This window comes from Punica granatum, chromosome 3 (genome assembly GCF_007655135.1).
Source record: "Punica granatum isolate Tunisia-2019 chromosome 3, ASM765513v2, whole genome shotgun sequence".
NCBI classification, from domain to species: domain Eukaryota; kingdom Viridiplantae; phylum Streptophyta; class Magnoliopsida; order Myrtales; family Lythraceae; genus Punica; species Punica granatum.
Genome location: NC_045129.1, coordinates 6,794,291 through 6,815,046, shown reverse-complemented (window position 1 = coordinate 6,815,046; position 20,756 = coordinate 6,794,291). Strand labels below are relative to the sequence as shown.

The window sequence follows — 20,756 nt, the reverse complement described above, 5'->3', positions numbered from 1 at the left end:
CCAAGCCAGCTCAAGTCCCGTTTTGACTGCCCATAACTCAGCTGCAGTCGACGTAGTAACTCCAACATTCTGGGCAAAACCTCCGATCCACCTCCCATCTTGACCTCAAATAAGTCCACCAGCACTTGCCTTCCCTGGGTTTCCCTTCGCGGCACCATCAGCATTTAACTTATACCAACCATGATAAGGTTTCTGCCACCCCGCATTTCTTCCATGTCCTCTGCACAGCCGAGGAACTATGGCCATCAGTTTGGAACGCCGAGGCAAAGCTGCTGGCTGTTTTAAAAATCAGACCGGCGCAAGAATTGAGAGTCGAATAACGACTGATTACGCCATTTCCAAAACATTCAACAGCTAACACCGAAGATAAGAGCCCATGAGAGACCATCTGCCCCTGGGTTTGAAAGAGATAAATTCCTTACCAGCCAGTTTACCTCTTTAGTTTGTCTGTCTTTTGAGGGGAAGAAAGAAAATGTACAATACCTGTATGTGCACTGAATTACTCAATCCATATCTTGATATTAATATTATCTATCGATCATATATGTTTCTATAAATGCATTCGATAACACTGGAATATTATCGATTGTGAATGACTAATATGGAAATTGTTGAATTAGTAAATATAGGTAATTAAACAAATATCAGCCATCCTAACTCGTCACGGAGTATTAAAAAAAAACAACCACCACATTTCATCAAATGAGTAGTGGGTGTTAATGACTTAAATAGTTGCCATAATTATTACTAGTTTGTAGCAATGCAATTGGTTCTTCCTCTCTATATGGCAGATGTCAAATCAAGACATGGTTAGAACGATAGATAATAATACGCTCTTCGCCTGTTAATCCTGTTAACCAACGCAATATTGTCAGCCTTATGAAGAGATAGATAGTTTCCACTGATATTTCTTTTTAGCTTATCATCCAACAAATAAGTACCTTGCCAGTTAACAATTAACACTCATGCATTGTGCGGATCCGGACATCAAAAGATTAAGGTGAAAAAAAGATCAGGAAGGTCTTTGCATACACTAATACAAGCTTGATTAGAACGATAAATTACGTGCGCATTCCCTTTTCTATTGCATATCCGATCATTTTTGGCATTGAAGTTTGTTTATCATGTCGAAAATCGCCGATGGGTAGATAATAAGAAAACCAGGCATGTCAAAGCGCTGTCCCAAGAAAATTACCGACGCAACACCTTGGCCCCATCGATACAGAGCGTTGTACCATGGTCTCTAGAGTTCGTGGGACTTAACGGCAGCTGGATTTCGATTAGAATAAGTAGACGGTTGAATGCGCCTCAGACGAGCTCGCGACATGGGGATTTAGCTACTATGGATTCTCCACTGTTTCTTCGTGCTACTATCCATCAAGAGAAACAAGACACGGCTAATAAGGCCGTGTTGAGAGTGGGTCTCGGCTATTTAGCAAGCCGAAAGATATGAGTCTTAGGCCGGAACCCTGAACTCGATGGAATAGACAACCCGAAAGCCGGTACTAAGAATGATGCAACACGAACTCGGGAAGACTCGTAGCGCGTGGATCTCAGTCTCGTAAAGCCAAGAGAAGCCGCACCTAGGTGCGGAAACCTAAGCTCGGGTAGAAGCCTGTTCCTTGCTCGGAAGCTCGAAAAGGTGTAGAAGGATAGGTGCCGAGTGATCAGCGGTTGCAAGGGATTAAAACTACATGGTATTAAAGTGCTAGAAAGATAGATATTGAAGGTATTGAAGGTGCGATAATGTAAGTGCGATGAAAATAAAGTGCTAGAAAAAAAAAGATAGAGAAAGCATAATAAACTCCGAATGACGTATTTATAGACATTTATACTAGAAAATCTATCTAAATAAGATACGCCTATAATATACCATTTCAGAATAATTTTCGAATAGGAAATAGACTATATAGTCTACCTAAATTATTAAAATATAATATATCTAATAAAATCGGAGGACTATCCGACTCATTCGACTTTCTAAAATCAAACATAACACGAGATAACACGAGAATATTGAGTGCTTGCGCCACAAGAATACCGGCTGCCATAGAAAATAAATCCTCCACCGCCTCTGTTGAATGTGCACGTCCAAGCACATATGTATGTATATATTGCTCCTAATTAAGCTCCTCATTCTTGAGCTCTCTTCAATTGGACCTAATTCCGTGAAAGTCTTGGACCTTCTTCTATTACTTGGCCCCAATCCGATTAAGCCCGCATAATGACGTTTGCGGTCTGTCTCTTCAAATCCGAATCAACACATCCCAAAAGCTGAAAAAAATTATCGTAATCACCGAACATACATTACAAACTCGGCAATCTCTACTAATTACGGAAAATGGATGTAAGCAAAGTTATTCCTTAATTCTCATGTCTCAACCTCGCACAGAAATTCAGAATTCTATAAGTTTCTAACAGAGAAATCATGTTGCCCAACTACAGTAAAAATTGAAGTGGCGATATTGATAAGGGAAAACCTCAGTCTATGATTTAAAAGTCAAGAACACGTTCAGCGATTGGTCCCATGGTCTAGTGGTTAGGACATTGGACTCTGAATCCAGTAACCCGAGTTCAAATCTCGGTGGGACCTTTCTTTTTTTTCCACCCCTTAAATTTTTACTTTTATTTCTTATGCTTTTGGTTATGAACGCATATCGACCCATTGAATGAAAATCTTTGTAATAATTTACCAATTCGGGCTCATCTAAAGTTCATTGAGACCGGTCAAGATCTAATCGATCAATACAGCTGAGATCAGAAAGTAATATTGACTAAAAATTTGGAGAGGCTGCGATAATATGATATCCGAGTGGTATTTTGAGACTTGGTACATAATATTATTGTATGGTGGTAAAAATTAGCCTAATTCATTAACAAAAGCAAATTAAAAACTAAAGAAAACTGATACAACATATTGCAATAAAGAGAGCATGAAACATTAGGATTACATACGGACTCTCACTTATGATCGAAAAGAAAAGGAATAAAGAGACTTAAAAATGCTCAATTATCCGAAAGGTCTTGAGCCTACTGATCCTCTGTCTTTCCTTGATCGGGAAAATAAAGATACTCGTATTTCTCCATGCGTATGCTTTAATTTTGCTTTCTTCTACTTTGACATCGGACATGAATGCTCAAATCTTCATGATGAGAAAACTAACAAAATCAGACTAAGGAAATCATCAAAAACAAATATTATGAATGTGAATTAATATAGGTGACAATTATCAATAAATAACCTTAACGGATTGAGTGACAAATTAATTTAGCTATCAACCTGATTATTTTGCAAAACAAAGACTGAATATTAGTGTGCAAATCAGCCATTTGCTCAGATTGTGAATCAATTCACGATTCATTTCTACTGGATCCCGATGTTTGCAATGTAAAAGCTGCTAGTTATTATATCCCTACTTCTGAGCTAGATGAGTATATAATTGCTACATAAAGAAACCAGATCCATCATAAATAGAAATTCCAGATACAATTTGTGCATCGAGATCACATATCAAAGTTTGCTTACTCTTCTTTATATCAAAGTTTGCTTTCACTACTGGTCCTGTACTTCGGAATGGGAATCTTGTCCGACTCGATGAGCTCGATATCCCGTTGGAGAATCTCATACCACCTCTTTACTTCATTGACCGATGTACCGCCAACTGCCTTTGCGATGTCCTGCCATCTATTGGGAGTCTCCCGATCGTGAACCGCTAGGGCGTTCTCAAACAGTTTGTTCTGCTCTGTGGTCCATGTCCTCGAATCCGATGAGGAAACCAGCTCCGATTCCATGGTAGTGACCATTCCTAATGAACTATTAGCTTGTAATGAAGATGGATACAAGCAAATAGACTGAGAGGGGAGAAGGAAGGGTAGAGACAATCGCATTCTGTGTTTTATAATTGGAGGTGATTCGGGGGTTGGGGGCCTTGTGGCAAGTTGACAGTAAGAAGAAAAAAACAAAAAGAAAAAAGACCTGCTAGTTGTTATATTAATTACTAATAAAGTTATTTGCGGTCCATTAAGCATTAGAAACATGAACATGTCGGATCAGCGATGAAACAGTCGGTTGATTTTTTTAATGATGTCATCCAGGGAAAATAAGGAAATAGAAAAAAGAAAAACGTTAAAAGTGGAAGAAGTACGATGTTTTGCTAGGTATGACGTTAATTTATTAACATGCATGTGGGTTTTTTTTTATATGCGGAGGCTGTATTGAATTATTTAAGAGCATGTTGCAGAAGGAAATACAACCCTAGTAAATCTGAAAATATAATTATGTATTCACACAAGTGGAGCACAATTTAGGCCTACATATCTATATATCTATATCTATATTTATATATCTATATTTATATCTATATTTATATTCTATATTTTCTATATCTAAATTGGATTCGGAAGTTCTCTCGAAGAATATGTTCGTTTTTCATATTCTTGAGTTTCTCTTTTATTTTTTTAAAATACAAATAAATTAATGTAAATATAGACATTACTTAACCATGAAATAATAATAATAATAATAATAATAATAATAATATCATAAAATAATAATAAAGTGTAATATTATATTATATATAAACCGAAAATATTTCGGAAGTTCTCGTAGAGAGTATATTCTTTTTAATACTCTCGAGGTTTTCTTTTATTTTTTAATAAAATGTGAATAAATTAATATAGACATCACTTAACCGTGAAGTAAGTGATAATAATATAATATAATATAATTGTTCTTAATTCAATCTTATAGGTCGATTTATAAAGTATTTAAATAGAAATTATTACTTATGGAACTTGAATAAGCCAATAATATCATGGATAAGATGCATTAATATAATGGCATAATAAGGGTCAATCGAATAATATATCATGCATTTTAATAAAGATATTGAATTGTCAAAATTTTCAAATGTTTTATAATGATTGTATTTAATTGAAGTAGAATTTAACTATGAAGCAAGTAATATATGTTTTTCATCATATATATAATGTGCATGATTTTATTTATTAATTTCTCTGTGCATTGCACGTGCATCCCTACTAGTATATATATACACATTATATTCTTAAATAATAAAAAAAAACCTAACTATCAAAAAAAGGTGTAACGCAGTGACACACACTCTACCTTGATAATCAATATGCTCTGGATTCGATATTCAATGAGACTATTTGTGCTCCTTCATTAGCTAGTTATTAGGATTATTTTTTTATTTTAAGATACCAATGAGCCTCCCTTAAAAAAAAAAACTAGCTAGTTTGTGGGAGTTTTTTTTTTTTGAAAAGTTGGGAGCATATCTGGAAATGATTAGGTTGGTTTTCTATGTTCACGGATAGTATTTTAATTTAGGGAAAAAAATTATAGGGTTTCACAAGACATGATAATTGATCAAACTTTGTGTGCTGGCTAGCTTGAGATTGTAATGCTTTCATACTATATGAAATTTCAAACTAATTTCTTTTGAGTAATGTTTTTAAATTTAATCTAGCTATATTAATTGGATAAAGATATTATTAATATTCATTATAGCTTATCGGCATGATGACAGGTCCTGGTTGCTCGATCAAAGCGCAAATTATGGGAAATGTGTAGATCATCAATGAATATGTTACCTAATCACTCAATATTTTACAATTAGATATGCTAATTTGTCAGAGTATACTATATAATATGTGGCTTCTGTACCTTTGAAATTAGATCATATAATTAAGACAAATGCTATTTCCTCCGATTCGGCTCAGCCGAATCACTCACAGAGGGCAAGTTTGTAATATGCAGACAAACCGGGGCAGTTATAGAGGCAGGGATGTTCAGTGGTTTTTCCTCCGAGACTTTTCAGAGGAAATGCAATTACTGTTTAATTAATATGTCCAATATTACAACTTATGGATTTGATCAATTCAGATATATAAATTTTATTTATAAACAAATCGGTTGTTCGTTTCATTTAATTACTAGAATCAATAAGAAGAACACTTACCCAAAAAAACAAGAAAAGAAGAAGAAGAAGGAGAGAGAGAGAGAGAGAGAGAAGAGCTCTCCAGAAAAAGATGGAAGCATCTATTACAAACTGCGATAAAGTAATTACATTCAAAGGGGGCATTCCCCTCTTTAATGAGTAAACTAACATTTTAGTCCCTAACGTTTGGTTCGGCCATCAATTTCGTCCTCAGCGTTTTATGGCCATCAAATACACCCGGAACGTTGGCCTTCTCTCCATCAATTTGGCCCTTCCATCAACTTACCGTTAACTGTGCTAATTAAATGCTAATAAAAAATTATATTTTTTAATAAAAAATTAGAGGTACAACTCTCTTTTGTAAATCTGAAAAAAACGCCAAGGAGGGAGGAGGCTTGGCCGCTACCTCAAGAGGAGGACCAAATTCATCGTCTTCGGTGCAAGGAGCCAAACAGACAGACCCCTCCATCTCCTCCTCCTTCCCTTCCTCAAGTTGTCGCTACCCTCAAAAGCATTTTCCGATCAGCGGGCCACCGAGACCACCCCAGCTTAGCTCCTCCTCCCTCCGTTGCTCGTGGCAAGGACGATACGAACTCGCAAGCCTCCCTGAGCTCAGACCCCGATGCGGCCTTCCTTCCTTACCGCTCCGACGACTTCCTCCATTTTGAGATGCGGCACTGTCTCTCCTCTAGCCCTTTGAGCACAGCTCCACTGGGAACCTCTGTCGAGCATCTTCACTTCAACTTCCTCTACTGAAACCTCCAAGCTCCTGACATTACACGAACAAAATTGGATTCCAGATTCCCTTCCTTCCCCAATTCAGACGATGAACCCTAATTTCCCAAATTCCCCAAAATCGAACAAACCAATTGATTTTGGGTGGAGGAATTTAGCAAGATTGATTCCGGATTCCCCCGGGCCGTTTGTTGGTGGGGCGCCGCTAAGGTATAGATCTGATATGTCTCGGCCGTTTCTCAATGGGTATACAAGCAGGGGTGGCGCTGAGTTGCGTGAAGGAGAGGAGCAACGCTAGGGTTTCGGGCATGAGGAGGGAGTCGGGTGAAGGAGGATGCATCCGGACCCGAACCGAATCGAACCGATTTGGGGTGGGATCTTTCGGGTTTCACGAGCCGATTTGAATGATCGGGTTCGGATCTGGATGTCTCCGTCTTCACCCGACTTCCTCCCCATGCTCGAAACCCTGATGTGGCATGTCCACATTAGCCTCCCCTGCATCCTCATCGATGTTCATCCTTACGTGCCATTGTCGGGGTTGATCTCCAAAGTCTTCTTTCTCGACTTGTGTGAGCTCATGCTGTTGTTTTGTCTGCTGGCTCGTTTCCAAGAATTGACAATGGCGCGTGTGAAGTTGGGTTCCAAAACAGATGCATTCCAACGGCAAGGCCAAGCTTGGTACAAATTCTGCTATGGCGTGAAACTCGAGCTCACTTCCTCGAATATTGTATATCTCCGATGTGCAGCTCCTAAACATCTATTATCTGATTTAGATTGGCCCCCATCTGGTTTGAATTTTTCCAAAAAAAAATTGTATTTTCTTTTATTTTTAGTATTTAATTAACGGTGAGTTGACGGCAAGGGCCAAATTGGCGGACATAAGGCTAACGTTCAGGGTGTATTTGATGGCCATGAAACGTTGAGGACGGAATTGATGGCCGGTCCAAACGTTAGGGACTAAAATGTTAGTTTACTCCTCTTTAATTATAGCTACAAATATAGATGATTATATATATATATATATATATATATATTTCTACTTTACAATTTCCAATATGCTCGTGCTTCATGTTCTCAAGCACATGTCATTTATTATTTCGTTATCAATTTATTATATTTATATATTTTGCCTTTTTCCATCAGTTTATGAGTGCTTAGTTTACAAACTCGAGATAGAACTTGTTCCCTTGACCAGAAAAAAGAAAAATAAAGGCCAATAGAATCAATTGGCACGAGCTGGCTCCCAAAAGGAAATAACTCAAATAATAATGAATTAAATGAGATGACAATTAGCTTAGTGTAATTTGAAGTTTAGCTTTTGAGTACAAAGACAACTAGTTAATGGTCCGTGTAGTGCACATATTTGATTTTTAAGTACTATATATGTAACAATATCTTTTTCAACTAATATCTTAATTTTGATCTTATATATATTTATATTTTCGTCATCCAATTAACTTTTATAAGTATAATGACTACATAAATGTACAATTAATTATAAGGATATCCAGTATGCTTCACTCTCATCTATTTATATTATATTAATTATGGCTCCTGAAGGCTCGAATAACAAGAAACCTATATTTGTTCGATAATAACTTGTCACATCAACTTTTTCACTCATTTCTTGGCTCCTCATTGAAAGTCAGTTCGAATGCATTTATATGGAAATATCTATTGCAATAAAAGGAATTTTATTTCGCTGGTTTTTCATAAGGAAATAAATTAGTCTTCAATATTAGAGCAATTTATTCTCCCCATTTTCATATGGAAATAAATTAATATTCATTATTCCTCTCTTATTTGTGACATTACATTTCCATTTGATCTCAAAGAACGAGAGAAGGATCAGAATTATAGGGGATCAGAATAGCCAGGGCTGTGACATGCATTACGTGCTAGACTTTTAATTGGCGGAGCCTGACAAGCCATTACCCGCCCGTTCCATTATATGCTCCAAGTTGTGTTTGCTTTGCTTCGTGGTCGGCATTGTGATCGCCACCATGTTCTGCTTTACCCTCCCATCCAAGCCGACCACAACCGCCACTGACTGATATGGCCATCATATCATTCTCTACATAGATTGATTTATTTTGAAACAGAGATTGTGGGGTTGTTTTAGTTTCAGTGTTCGTTGGATCTCTGCTTCGAAATTGGTTGGCTGAGGGACCTGATGGAGTCTTTCACACAAATTGATATGCTTGAATGTGTCGATCTGTGAGCGAGCACGACGTCCGTGCACTGTCAAGTCATCTGATGGTTGTTCTTGGGTGTTTGATTTATATGATGAAGCTCTATCGAGCTTAATATGGGATAGAATGTTCGGCGGTTGAGGAATGTTGTTGTGACCTTCCTTTTTTCAGTTGACATGTTAATTACTTTTTTCTTTCTAAAATACTTGATTAGGCATTAAAACATCCCGAATGGCAATTGTTCATGGAAAACTCTTATACATCAGGATACACGTTGGGAGCCAATTATATTTTATGTCAGTAATGAATCAGTGAGTATAACACCAAAGGTCCAAGCCACAGTAACTATTGTGCAAATGTTGTTCCAACAGAAGAGTATGCAGGAAGGTATGCTTGTAGTTTTCTAAATATGCATATCCTTTGGAGTTTCAGATGAATTTTAATACTCAGACTTTAATGATTTAATCAGCGGGTGGATCCATGGTTAATTAGGGACGTGAACATAATAATGTTGGACAAAAGGAAGCAGATACCGTGTAAGCTTCTTTACCTATTAGAAGCTTGGATATTCTCTATGATGATGTAATATTTAAAGATTATTCTATTAATATTCATGAACTTAATTTAAGATATTAATTGAAATTATGACTGTAATTCCTTCTGTCCGTTGCGAGACCGAATCAAAGAAAGCCTTAATTGAAGAATCACCGTTGCAATCAAATTCTCTGATTAAGGAATGTCAACAATCAAAATCCTCAAAGGAAAGTCAAAATCGAAGGAGAAACGTTGCATGTATGAGTGAATGAAAATTTTCAATATTTTATTATTTCCTTCTCCCACCTCAAATCTCTTCATTGGTTGTTTTTATTTCTTTATCAAAAACCTCTCCATTTAATGCTTTTATTTCTTTGTCAAGAGGTTTTCATTTGAACAGAACGTAGGGGGAATCACTCATTCTTCTTATTAAATATAGTACATGTACACCGAGATATTATTATGGGAGAATTATTCTCCAAATCCTATTTTGTTCCTTGAACATCCATACAGACTAGAAGAAGCATGGATGATGAAATGATGTAGAGAATATATATTGTCAATTTACATTCTCTATTTAAAAGGAGACCCAATAGGGGTAGAACATGGTTGTAGATTTTTGGAAAGTAATAAAATTGTCAATATGATTTATAAAATATCAATAATTAAAATCTATGTCGTCATTTAATTACATTTTCTAATTTTTTTTACAAAAAATTAGCCAAAATAAGTAAAAGAAGGCTCCCGCACAGCGCGCGAGTAAAAAAACTAGTTAAAGATATTAGTCCATTCATGCCAATTCTACTTTGTTGTATGGTTGTCATTCTTCAAGTTAATTGACAAATTTTTAAATTTTATTTAGTGATGTTATTTAAAAATTTTAAATTAATAAATTAAAAAAAGGATAGGTGAGAGTGCAAACTTTCACCCTATTTTCCACCTCTTTAAACAATATTTCAGGTGTGAGTTTTGTGATTGAAGATGACCCACAATTGTAGACCAATATCTCTCGAATTTAGATTAGTCAAATCCGTTCGGTTTTTAAATGGCAAGTGGTACGCACAAAAAAAATTATTATATTTATATTAATAAAAATTTTAAATTAATATTGTTTTAAGAAAGGAAGGAAGGATGTGGGTTAGAGTAAGGAAATCCACCATACTCCCTCTCTTGTTCATATGGACCTGTTTTTATTTTTTACAACAACTAGAAAAATACTTTACATCTTATTGCCTAGCTAACGTAGTCTAACGAAAGAAAGAAATAAGCCTAATATTGTTGGAGAATAAAATTCCCCAATTATTCCTTATTTTATCAAAGAAAACGCAAGGAAAAAATATATTCCTTATTCACGTCCATATATGCTGATTGTCGCTTCCCATCATGGAGCCTTCTCTTACATATGAAGAATGAATTATTCCACAAAGAGAGGGAAACCTTACCATGAATACCAACTCCAGCAATATGGAAAGCCATCTCATCGTTCGTCCTCTTACGAATCTACCCGCAAGCTCTTCCACATGCATTTCCTTAGCTAATTAGGCGACAACTTATTTCCAACCTTTGCCGCCAAATCCATGCCATCGGCAAGCCAAATAGAATATTGCCGCGGGCCTCTAGCTTGACATAACATTGGCCGTTAGGTGTAGGCTGCTATCTCCTCCATTCTTGATCCCAGATTCTTGGTCCAAGTCATGTGGGCTTGGCGGAGCTTCGATCGTGGGTCGCTCCTCGTGGACTTTTACACGTTTAATTCCACATTTATCGTGAAATGCAAAAAATGAGTGTAAACAGTATGACAACGCATATTCGATATATCACACGCTCGTTTGCCCTGTATTTAATTAATTCCATGCAAATGAGCCTTCTAAATCAATTCAAACCATGACTGAGGGGTATCAAATAATAAATACATATTTCACAGCGTGTCTAACGAATTAACCTTTTAAATTAGTTGGTTTTAGTATATGAAATTCTTACACTATCAGCCAAGTCTTTTAAGACCACGAGCACATGTCTAGCGCCTTAACACGAATACCAAAAGAGTTTACACAATATTTTCTTCGACAAATTATCAATTTTATACAGGCAGGACCAGCTTTAATATAAACTAGGATAGGGCCGCGTGATGCAGCTGGTCTTCAAAAAGGTTTCCAATCAACAATATTTTCATACGATAGAGTGCGAGAAATAATATTTGTAATATCGAAAAGTATAAAATATTAACAAATTAATATCGTGTTACTTATTTAAAAATTGATATAACACTCAATTTGAAATTGCCTTAATTTTTTAATGAACACATAGACATGGCGAAAAAAATGACAAATTTAGTTAGATAATATGATAAGAAAAATATAAAAGGTAAAAGTTTAGTAAAATATTAAAGATGGTCATTAAATAATATCTACATAAAAATTAGGAGAGAATTATATATATGTTAGAGATATAATTAATTTTATAAAAATTAAAATATTAATTCATATCTATTTGTAATATGTATTAGCATATAATTCAAGCTAATTTCTATACATTAATTATCTCCTTTTTTTATGTGTCACCACTATAGCTTATCCTTACTGCAATATATTTTTTGGTAGATGCAATATATTTCATTTGATCCCAATACCTTTTTGGCACATAATATCAGATTAGGATGTACTCAAATATTATGAGAATCCTTTTATTTAGTATAAAAAGTAAAAAAATATATGGGGTGCATTACAGTGTTGAATAGATGCACCATATTATAATAATACAACATATCTGTAAATATAAAATATTATAATTATAGTAATTTTTACTAAGTACAAATTTAATTGAAAATTCCAATATTAATCTTATCTCGAAAAGCATATGTGAATGCGAGAAAAGATCAAAATCCATCTTAATAGTGTATGGAATGAATATAAAAAGGCACAAATGCATAAATAAACAAAAGTTTAGTTGGACAAAAAATCCTTATTTGAATCAGTTTAAAAATCAGCATTGAGAACCCATTAATAGTAAGTGGTATTCAAAATTCATTTAAAGCATTTCATAACCACGACCAATCCAAGCGAGGATTGTTAATATGCTGGAGTAACTATGCATTTAACCAAAAAAAGAATTACGATATTTCCAATGTCACGTTTATACATCATCATTGAGAACCCGTTCAATTGTAGATGGTATTCAAAAAACATTCAAAGCATATCGCGACCATAACCAACCCAAGCAGGGATTGTTAATAAGCTGGAGCAACCTTGCATTTAACAAAAAAAAAAGAATTAGAATATTTCCAACATTACGATAAAAACTACTTGAGTTGCAGTACCGATTGGAAATAAAACTTTTATATTTAGTTAAATAAATTATATATATATATATAAATAAGTCTTACATGATATTATAAAATAATGTCAAAAAATAAAAATAAAAAAGCTAAAATTTTGATATTTGACACATGGCCCATGTCCTAGCTGAATGAAAAGTTTCGGAACCTCCAATGAAAGGCCCATGTTCTGCAGGCAAAGATCCAAATGGGCTTTCACACAAGTAAAGCCCAGCCCTTTCACACAGCCATTCTGGTTCAATTTTTTTTTTTTTTGGGAGTGAAAGTCCTCGTTCAATCTTTTCCGTTGTTCGTTCCATCCATGTCATACCGCAAATGTAGTATACAATGGACGTATAAGATATTTCCCGTTCGTGTCTACTACTCTGGAATTTGACAATGCACCCAGCAAGGTGCAACTTGAATTAATTACAACCCTTTCTAAGGATAGGCTAGCTGCCAACATTATACTGAAACATATAGGCAGGAATGAGTAAGGGGGAACCAATTCTAACGAGTCAATATAACCATGCATCATGAATACCAGTCTTAATTCTCTGTATATATGCGATGTTAGGCAGATCAGTCAGAGCGTAGCCAATTCGCCAGTAAAACGGATGTTAAAGATATTCATAACGTAGAGATTAAAGGTAAGTTGGATTATATATTCTAAGACAACTCATCAAGTTCTATGTCGGTCCATCAGGGAAAAAAAAAAGACCTTATGTCAATCTATCTATATATAGGGTTCAATATCAAACATAATATATATAAATATAGTACTGGATCCATTTAGAAATTCCAGACGATGGACGACCATGAAATTATTTAATTAATTTACAAATTCATATGTCGTTGATCCATGCATGCAATGCATGATGTCAGATGATTAAACTAGACACTGATATTCTGTTTGAGAAAATTGGATTAATTTAATGATCAAAAACCTCAGAGGGACAAACGAGGGTGTCTTTTCTCTTGCTATCTCTCTCTCTCTCTGTCTCTCTCTCTCTCTGACTCGGTCAATTTGGAACCGAATAAGGACAAGGGAGGAGGGCTTCATTAATATTTTCAACGTACTTCTGCCCCCTATCTACAGTGAATTTTGTACTGCTCAGACATCATCATCAGAATTCAGATCAGGAAAAGGGGAAAAAAAAAGCTTGGGAACAATTTTGATTAGCAATTCCGATTGGACGATCGATGTGCGCCAGCATCAGAACTCTATGTAGTGCCATTGAACCTTCAACATCATCTCAGTTGTGGGTTTCAGTAAAATTCATACAAACAACATTTATTATATATGTGCATACACACACAGACATACACTCCTTAATATTATATATATTTAAGTTTCGGTGGAAAAAAAAAGCAAAAAAAGGAAAACATGTAACCCTAATGTCTCTCTCTCTTCCAGTTCCAGGTATGGCTAAACTTTAGTTTCTAACATGATAAAAGTGGAAAAAAGAAAATCTGATGAAAACCTCAGTTGGTTGATTGTCGTTACATTATATGAAATTATTGGATGTTATTATTAGTCCAATGTTCATTATCTTTGTCATTTTTTTCATTTTTATATTTTTATTAAGTGTTTTTGATTAATTCGAAGAGTTAGAATTTATTCGAGGAACGGAACGACATATGTATTATGTTATCATATCATATAAATGGTGAAGCTCGTCGCATGCATCAAATATATTATAAGTATAATTCCAAAATCTTAATTTGTTTGTGCATAATGGATTTGACTACTGCAAGAACTCTACGTATCATGTGATCTATTTGACTGCTATTATTAGAAAGTGGAACTCAATTAAACTTTCTAATTTCTCGTTATGTCTAATAATTGGAAGCAAAATGTAAATTAACCTATAATGTTTATATTAGGTCAATTTAAAATTTTTCCCTGTCCTGTATTGGCCAAATATTATATATGTGTCGTCTCTAATTATGTTTAAATAAGTCATTCATGAGTCAAGTGTTCCACCTGATACACCTCTCTCAATATGTCTGAATGTATTATGTTTGTGCAATGAAATATATATATTTATGTATATTTAAGCAAGTGTGTATATATAAAATATATATTTGTAACTTTGACTACTCATCAGGACAGGAGGGAAAGCGATCTAACGGAAAAGGGTGGGGCTTACATAACTGAAAGGGAAGAAAAGCTAAAGTCGACTAATAAAAGATCATAGAATTATCCCGTTTTCACTTCATCTTGTGATTCAGATTTGCTGAAGGAGACAAACAAAAAAAGCAAAAACAAAAAAAAACAAAAAGTGGAAAAACAAAAAAGAAAAAAAAAAGAAACAAAAGAATTTGACTACGACCACCTTAACTATCACCATCATCATCACCACCACAAAGACAAACATCTCAGTCACTTCCCCTCTTCATCACATTTTGAACTTAATACGATAATTTTGGTGATCGACACATTATATATCTTTTGTAACATTTTGATGAATTCGGTTTCGGTTTTTTGTCTTCTTTTGTCTTGCTCATCTCGTGAAGTCATGGATGAGGCCGCTAGGTCGGTCCGTCACGTTGAGGCGCCATGAGAGGAAAGAGATCCCGTTATCAGAGTGGTTTTGAGCTTCGTCCTCCATGAACCTAAACTCTGTGCCAAGGCACGAAGGGAGCTTCTGGTGGTGGGGCTGCGCGGCTGCAGCTGCTGCCCACGAACCGTACTGGCCGTGGCTAAACATTGCGGACTGCGCATCCATGCTGCTGGCTGAGGCAGCGGCTGCTGTGGCCCTCCGCTCCTCTTTCTTGAATCGGATTCCGCACGCATTGCAAAGAGACTGCAATAAAATTTGTTAAGGTCAATAATTGCCAAATAAATACTAAGCAATAAAACCGACACAAATGTTGGAAGATCAATACTTCAATTCATGTACTTTTCACTAGCATATCTAATATTTTGTTGGGACCAACACATATCAACAGGGGGGAAAATAAAAATGGCCGAGGTCAAGCGGACGTTAGAGTGGAATTTTTTCCAGGTATAAGACGTTTAAGTGGAATGACGCCCAGCACATAGGCCGAGCATTTCAGTAGTTTCATTAAAAGAAAAAAGAAAATTTCTCACACGCATCAAAGGAAGGATCGATCCTGTATTGTTTCATTGATTTCATGTTTTGCAAAATGAATTAATCCAAATGCTTGAGAGGCCAAGTTGAAATTTGGGAGACACTATTTAACCAAACAAAAGTAATTTGAAAAGAATCTTGAGTCTTCACCAGTAAATTTAGACTCTTGGGTTATGTTTACGTAGAAATTTGAAAACATCCCAAAATGAAATCGACAAATACACTCGTATAAATGTATGTATTTTACTGTGGATAAAACCATTTTGGCTTGGATTTCTTTTTCCTTTTTTTTTTTTTTACCTAAGATTTTAGCCGTGAATTTTATTTCCTTTTACTTTCATCAAATCCCCTTTCTAATAGAGCTTACCGCTGGATGAATCGGTTGATATTTGCATGAGAACCAAATTAATGTTTATATTTGCATACACGGAAACATGCATATGTACACACATTCATACACGGCTAGTTAGCGTTGATGTTTTGTATACCTTGGGGCCACGAGGACCATTCCTCCATAGCGGAGTAGAGGTGGTGTCGCAGTTGGCGCATCGGCGGGCGAGGAGTGGATCCCCGCCGCTACTGTTTCCTCGGCCAGCGGACTTGTTACTCTGGGACCCGGAAGAAGGCGCCCCGTGCTTGGTGGTCTGGAGAATGTCCCAGCAGAAGTTAGAAATCGACGACCGCCGCTCTTGGCCGCTGCCACGACTCCTCCTGCTGCTGTCATCGACGTCCTCGCTGAGCCGGGTCGAAGGCGTCCCCAGCGAGAGAGTGCAGTCGACGGAGGCTGAGCCCGAGGCCAAGGAGTACGAGTAAGGGTAAGGGTTCGGGTACGAATACGGGTCCGGGTAGAGCACGGAGAGCGGGCTCGACTGGGCGTGGTGGTACCCCCCGCACGAGCACGACCCCGGCCCAACCATGTTATTCGAGCTCTCGCAGCGATGCATCGCGTCTCAGATATGGATGTACGAATCAACCCCCTACCCTCCTATCGATATCGGTGTCGAATCGAACTGATGAGCTGCTGATACTATAGCAATGTGGTTGGGAGGATGGAGCAATAATGTGGGTGATTAGGGCTTAAAGAGGATGAATGTGGAGGGGGGGGGGGGGGGGGGGGGGGGGGGGGGGGTGATAGAGCAATAATGGGGAGTTTGAATGTGGGCTTTGATTCACCGATGGAGCCACGGAGATGGAGAGAGGGGTGTTTGTGGGGTTTTATATTTAAGGGATGAGGGGGAGGGAGAGAAGACCAGTCAGCATGCAGGGACAATCGACTTTGTCGTGGAATGCGATATGAGATGGGAGTGTAAAGGCGACGAGCAGAGGGTGGGGCCCACTTGCATGCTTAGCTACTATTATCATGATTGCTTCTCTCTTTCTCTCTCTCTTTAGAGAGAGATGTGAGAGAGAGAGAGAGAGAGAGATGAGGGTGGCCGGGATCGAGTGATCAGATGATGAGAGTGAGTGAGAGAGAGAGATGTGTGAGTGAGAGAGAGAGATGTGGGAGAAAATTTTATTTTTTGCGTGAAAATTCCTTTTGAAAATCTAATTGGATCCCGATTAATTTAATCAAGCAGGATCGATACTGTAGGGGATAAAATTTTTTCATCTTTGATTTTCTGTATTCAAAATAATTCGAATCCGAAACTTTACTTAAGCGGAATAAGTATCGAACTGCTTAAATTAATTCAAGTTGATAGTTGTGGGAGAAATTTAATATACTAGAGAGAGCACTGTATGTTTGTGGGTAGAGGGACTTTGAATGGCAATGAGCTATATTTGGTTACTTGCGAGAGATGTCTAGGTAGCCCTAAGAGGTGTAAGTATTATGATATTTGCACGAGTGAGAGAAGAGTTATGTTTATGCATTTTTGCTATCTACGGTGAAAACAAATGACGGCATCGCGGAGGACTCTCTACTAAGTTGATTATAAAGATGTGACGAGAAAAATATGACTCATGTGGACCGAATAATAGGCAGATATAATAATAGAATGACACGATTAATTTAACAATGGACATCAATAAGACCTGAATCATTGCCCTAGTCAAGTTGCCGTACGCAAGGGTCAAGTATAAGGCTGGCGCTCTGGTTCATCTCGCCAACATACCAAGAGACAAAGAAAGATGCAAATCGTAAGAATTCTAGAATATCTTTAAAATAAGTCACTTCTAATTAACGCATGAACTATCATTGTGTTCCCAAATAACATCTTATACAATCAAACTTGATCAAAATACGGATTTACAAATATAATTAGATTACAATGTCTCACAGTTTATTAGGATTAGCGATGTACGTTGTTTTTCCCTTTTTCTTTATGGTTATTATAATAAATTTAGGGAGGAATATATAGAAGGGCAAATAACAATAATTAGTATTTTTCGATGTGTACTTTGATATTTAAAAGCCCAATAAATTCTGATTACTCCAATTTGAGTTGAATTGGTCTACTGCGGAGAAAAAAATTCCCAATAAATTTTTTTCGATAAGTTAACAATGCTCGATAAAAGATTTTATTTAATTACAAAATTCGAATCATAAATTTTAGTTAAGAAAATAAGTGTCATATCGCTTGAATCAATTATATATGTTAACAACAATAATTGAATTTTTTTTCGATGTGTACCATGATATCTAGAAGTCCAATGGGATTTAACTAATTCAGTGGAGAGATTATTCTCCTTTCCAACAAGTGCGCTTTCCGAGATTCGAACTTATATTCTCTTCTTTACGGGAATTAATTACTTACTACTTAACTAACACTTTTGTTGGTACAATAATTGAATTTGTTCATCAACAAAAATAACAATAATTGAATTTGGAGGAATTAATAAGATGTCAAGGAATATGAGAGGGCTGGGATGTGGGTCCTGGGAGGGGAGCAGTCAAAAGGAGCCCACGTGACTTTGGGAGGGGAACAGTCTTCCATGGATCTGCAATTCTCCGATCACGAGGCGGCCCCCTCTCCCTCTCTCTCATCTCATCTATCAGCACCTGCCAGAGACTCTGATGATAGCGAGAGAAAGAAAGACCTCCCAATCCCATTATCATTATTATTATTATTATTATTATGATTATTATTATTATTATTATTATTATGATTATTATCATTATCATTATCATTATTATTATTATTATATTATTATTACTGTGCAAAAATTCAATAAAATGAACTGGAGAAAAAAAAGGAAAAAAAAGAAAAAAAAAGAAAAAAAAAAAAAAAAAAAAAAAAAAAGAAAAGAGAAAGACATTACTTGGGTTTGTGTTATGTCCGTTTCCGTATCTCTGCCTGCTGCCACTCACTACCAGCCTCCCAAGGAAAATGGAATAGTTGTTCCTCACCCCCTAGATCCCCACGCGCACCTCCCCCTCCCTTCCCCTCCACGCGCCCCCTATTAACTTATGTATTCATCATAATTTTTTAAAAAGAAAAACAAAGCAAAGTAAAGCAAAGCATGTAGAAATTATTGGGGGCGCTCATCATATTATGTAGTCAGGCATGATCCTCCGATCGCATCATAGCAAAACTTCACGGTCCTTAAATCGGATTGTCTCTTAACCCCTCTAAACTATTAAATCATGGGATGTACTTTTAAATGTTAATTTAATTGTTTTGCAATGTTAAGAAACAGTCAGGTTATGGAACTAAAGTTTCCTCGTATCATATATATGTAGATTTAATATGAATTGAATCGTCGATATCTCATCTATCTTGACGTGATTGCGTACTCATAAAAGCAAGAACTACTTGTATCTCTTCAGGGTTTTAAACGAGATATGTGTCGAGTAAAATTCACTGGCACTAAGCTAGTTAACACAAAGAAATCGGTCCCGCTTTTAGTAATGCTTCCATCTTGATGTGTGCTTTTGATTTGGTTGCGATCATTGAACATGTTTATTTGTAATCGGGTATATTGCACCTATAAAAATAAACTTTCACTATCATATCAAATATATCACGAGCTATTTTTTGAAAACATAAATTTTTATTTTAGTTTCAAATCTATTATGACTTTTATTTTACTATCTTTTAGTTAACAAATATTTTTAAAATGAAAAATGAAAGAAAATAATATTTATTTAAAAAAGGAAGGACAGGGAAAACTCAACAATGGAGGATCGGTAATTGAAGGGGGTAGTGGCCACCACCAACCTTAGACGACACCAATGACCTCAATCAATCTAAGATTGAGAGATCTCAAATTGACCTTGGGTTCTCTGGATCTCAGGGTGGTGACTTCGTCAGCGATCAACATGCTCTTTGTTGAGGTCGTTGGCCATGTCAAATTGCGTCGACGACCGCAACCCGTGGGGTGTGAGGCCACTACCCCCAAGGTTGAGAAATCCCAAATCGACTTGGGATTGGTGGCCAACATCCCTTGGTTGAGATCATCAGCGTGCTCCTTGCAATCACTCACCCTCGACATTGGTTTTTTTTTCTTTTTTCTTTAATTTTTTTTAAAATAAGTGTTATTTTAAATTTTCTCTTTTAAAATTTTTTAAATAAATTTTATTTTCTTTAATTTTTTTTTATATTCAAGTTATGTGGCACGGCCCCACAAAAAAAAGTCGATTGCCATGTCAGCTAAAAGACGGTAAAAAGAAACTTATGGTAGATTTGAAACAATGAATGTCATTGTTTTATGTTTTAAGTATAATTTACTTTATATATCCAATTATTTGCTAGCGATTGAATGTGTGCTTGATTACCTTGATCAAGTAAAAATGAACCGTTACCAATAGGAAAATTGGACAAACATAAGACCCTAGCTTAATTATTAGTCCTAATTCAACTATATCAAAAGAGAGTGTAGCGTAGTGACATACACTCTCTTCTAGTAACTAAGAGATTTCAAATTCGATACTCATATAAAACTACTCATGTCACTTTATTATATATTTATGATTTCTATATTATTA

The 20,756-nt window shown here is 36.1% G+C and overlaps 1 protein-coding gene and 1 non-coding gene across 2 annotated transcripts; one reads left to right on the top strand and one right to left on the bottom strand.

Annotated features, from left to right (window-relative positions):
- Positions 1-2,521: 2,521 nt before the first annotated feature.
- On the top strand, positions 2,522-2,593 carry TRNAQ-CUG. The gene has a single exon. It is a non-coding gene; the product is annotated as a tRNA-Gln (tRNA).
- Positions 2,594-14,914: 12,321 nt separating this feature from the next.
- Positions 14,915-16,962, bottom strand: LOC116199086 (GATA transcription factor 19). The gene is made up of 2 exons (XM_031529383.1): positions 16,321-16,962; positions 14,915-15,544 (listed from the first exon to the last, which is right to left on the bottom strand). Exons 1-2 carry the CDS (start codon positions 16,774-16,776, stop codon positions 15,242-15,244), a joined length of 759 nt encoding a protein of 252 aa, XP_031385243.1. The 5' UTR covers positions 16,777-16,962; the 3' UTR covers positions 14,915-15,241.
- Between the last annotated feature and the right edge of the window lie 3,794 nt (positions 16,963-20,756).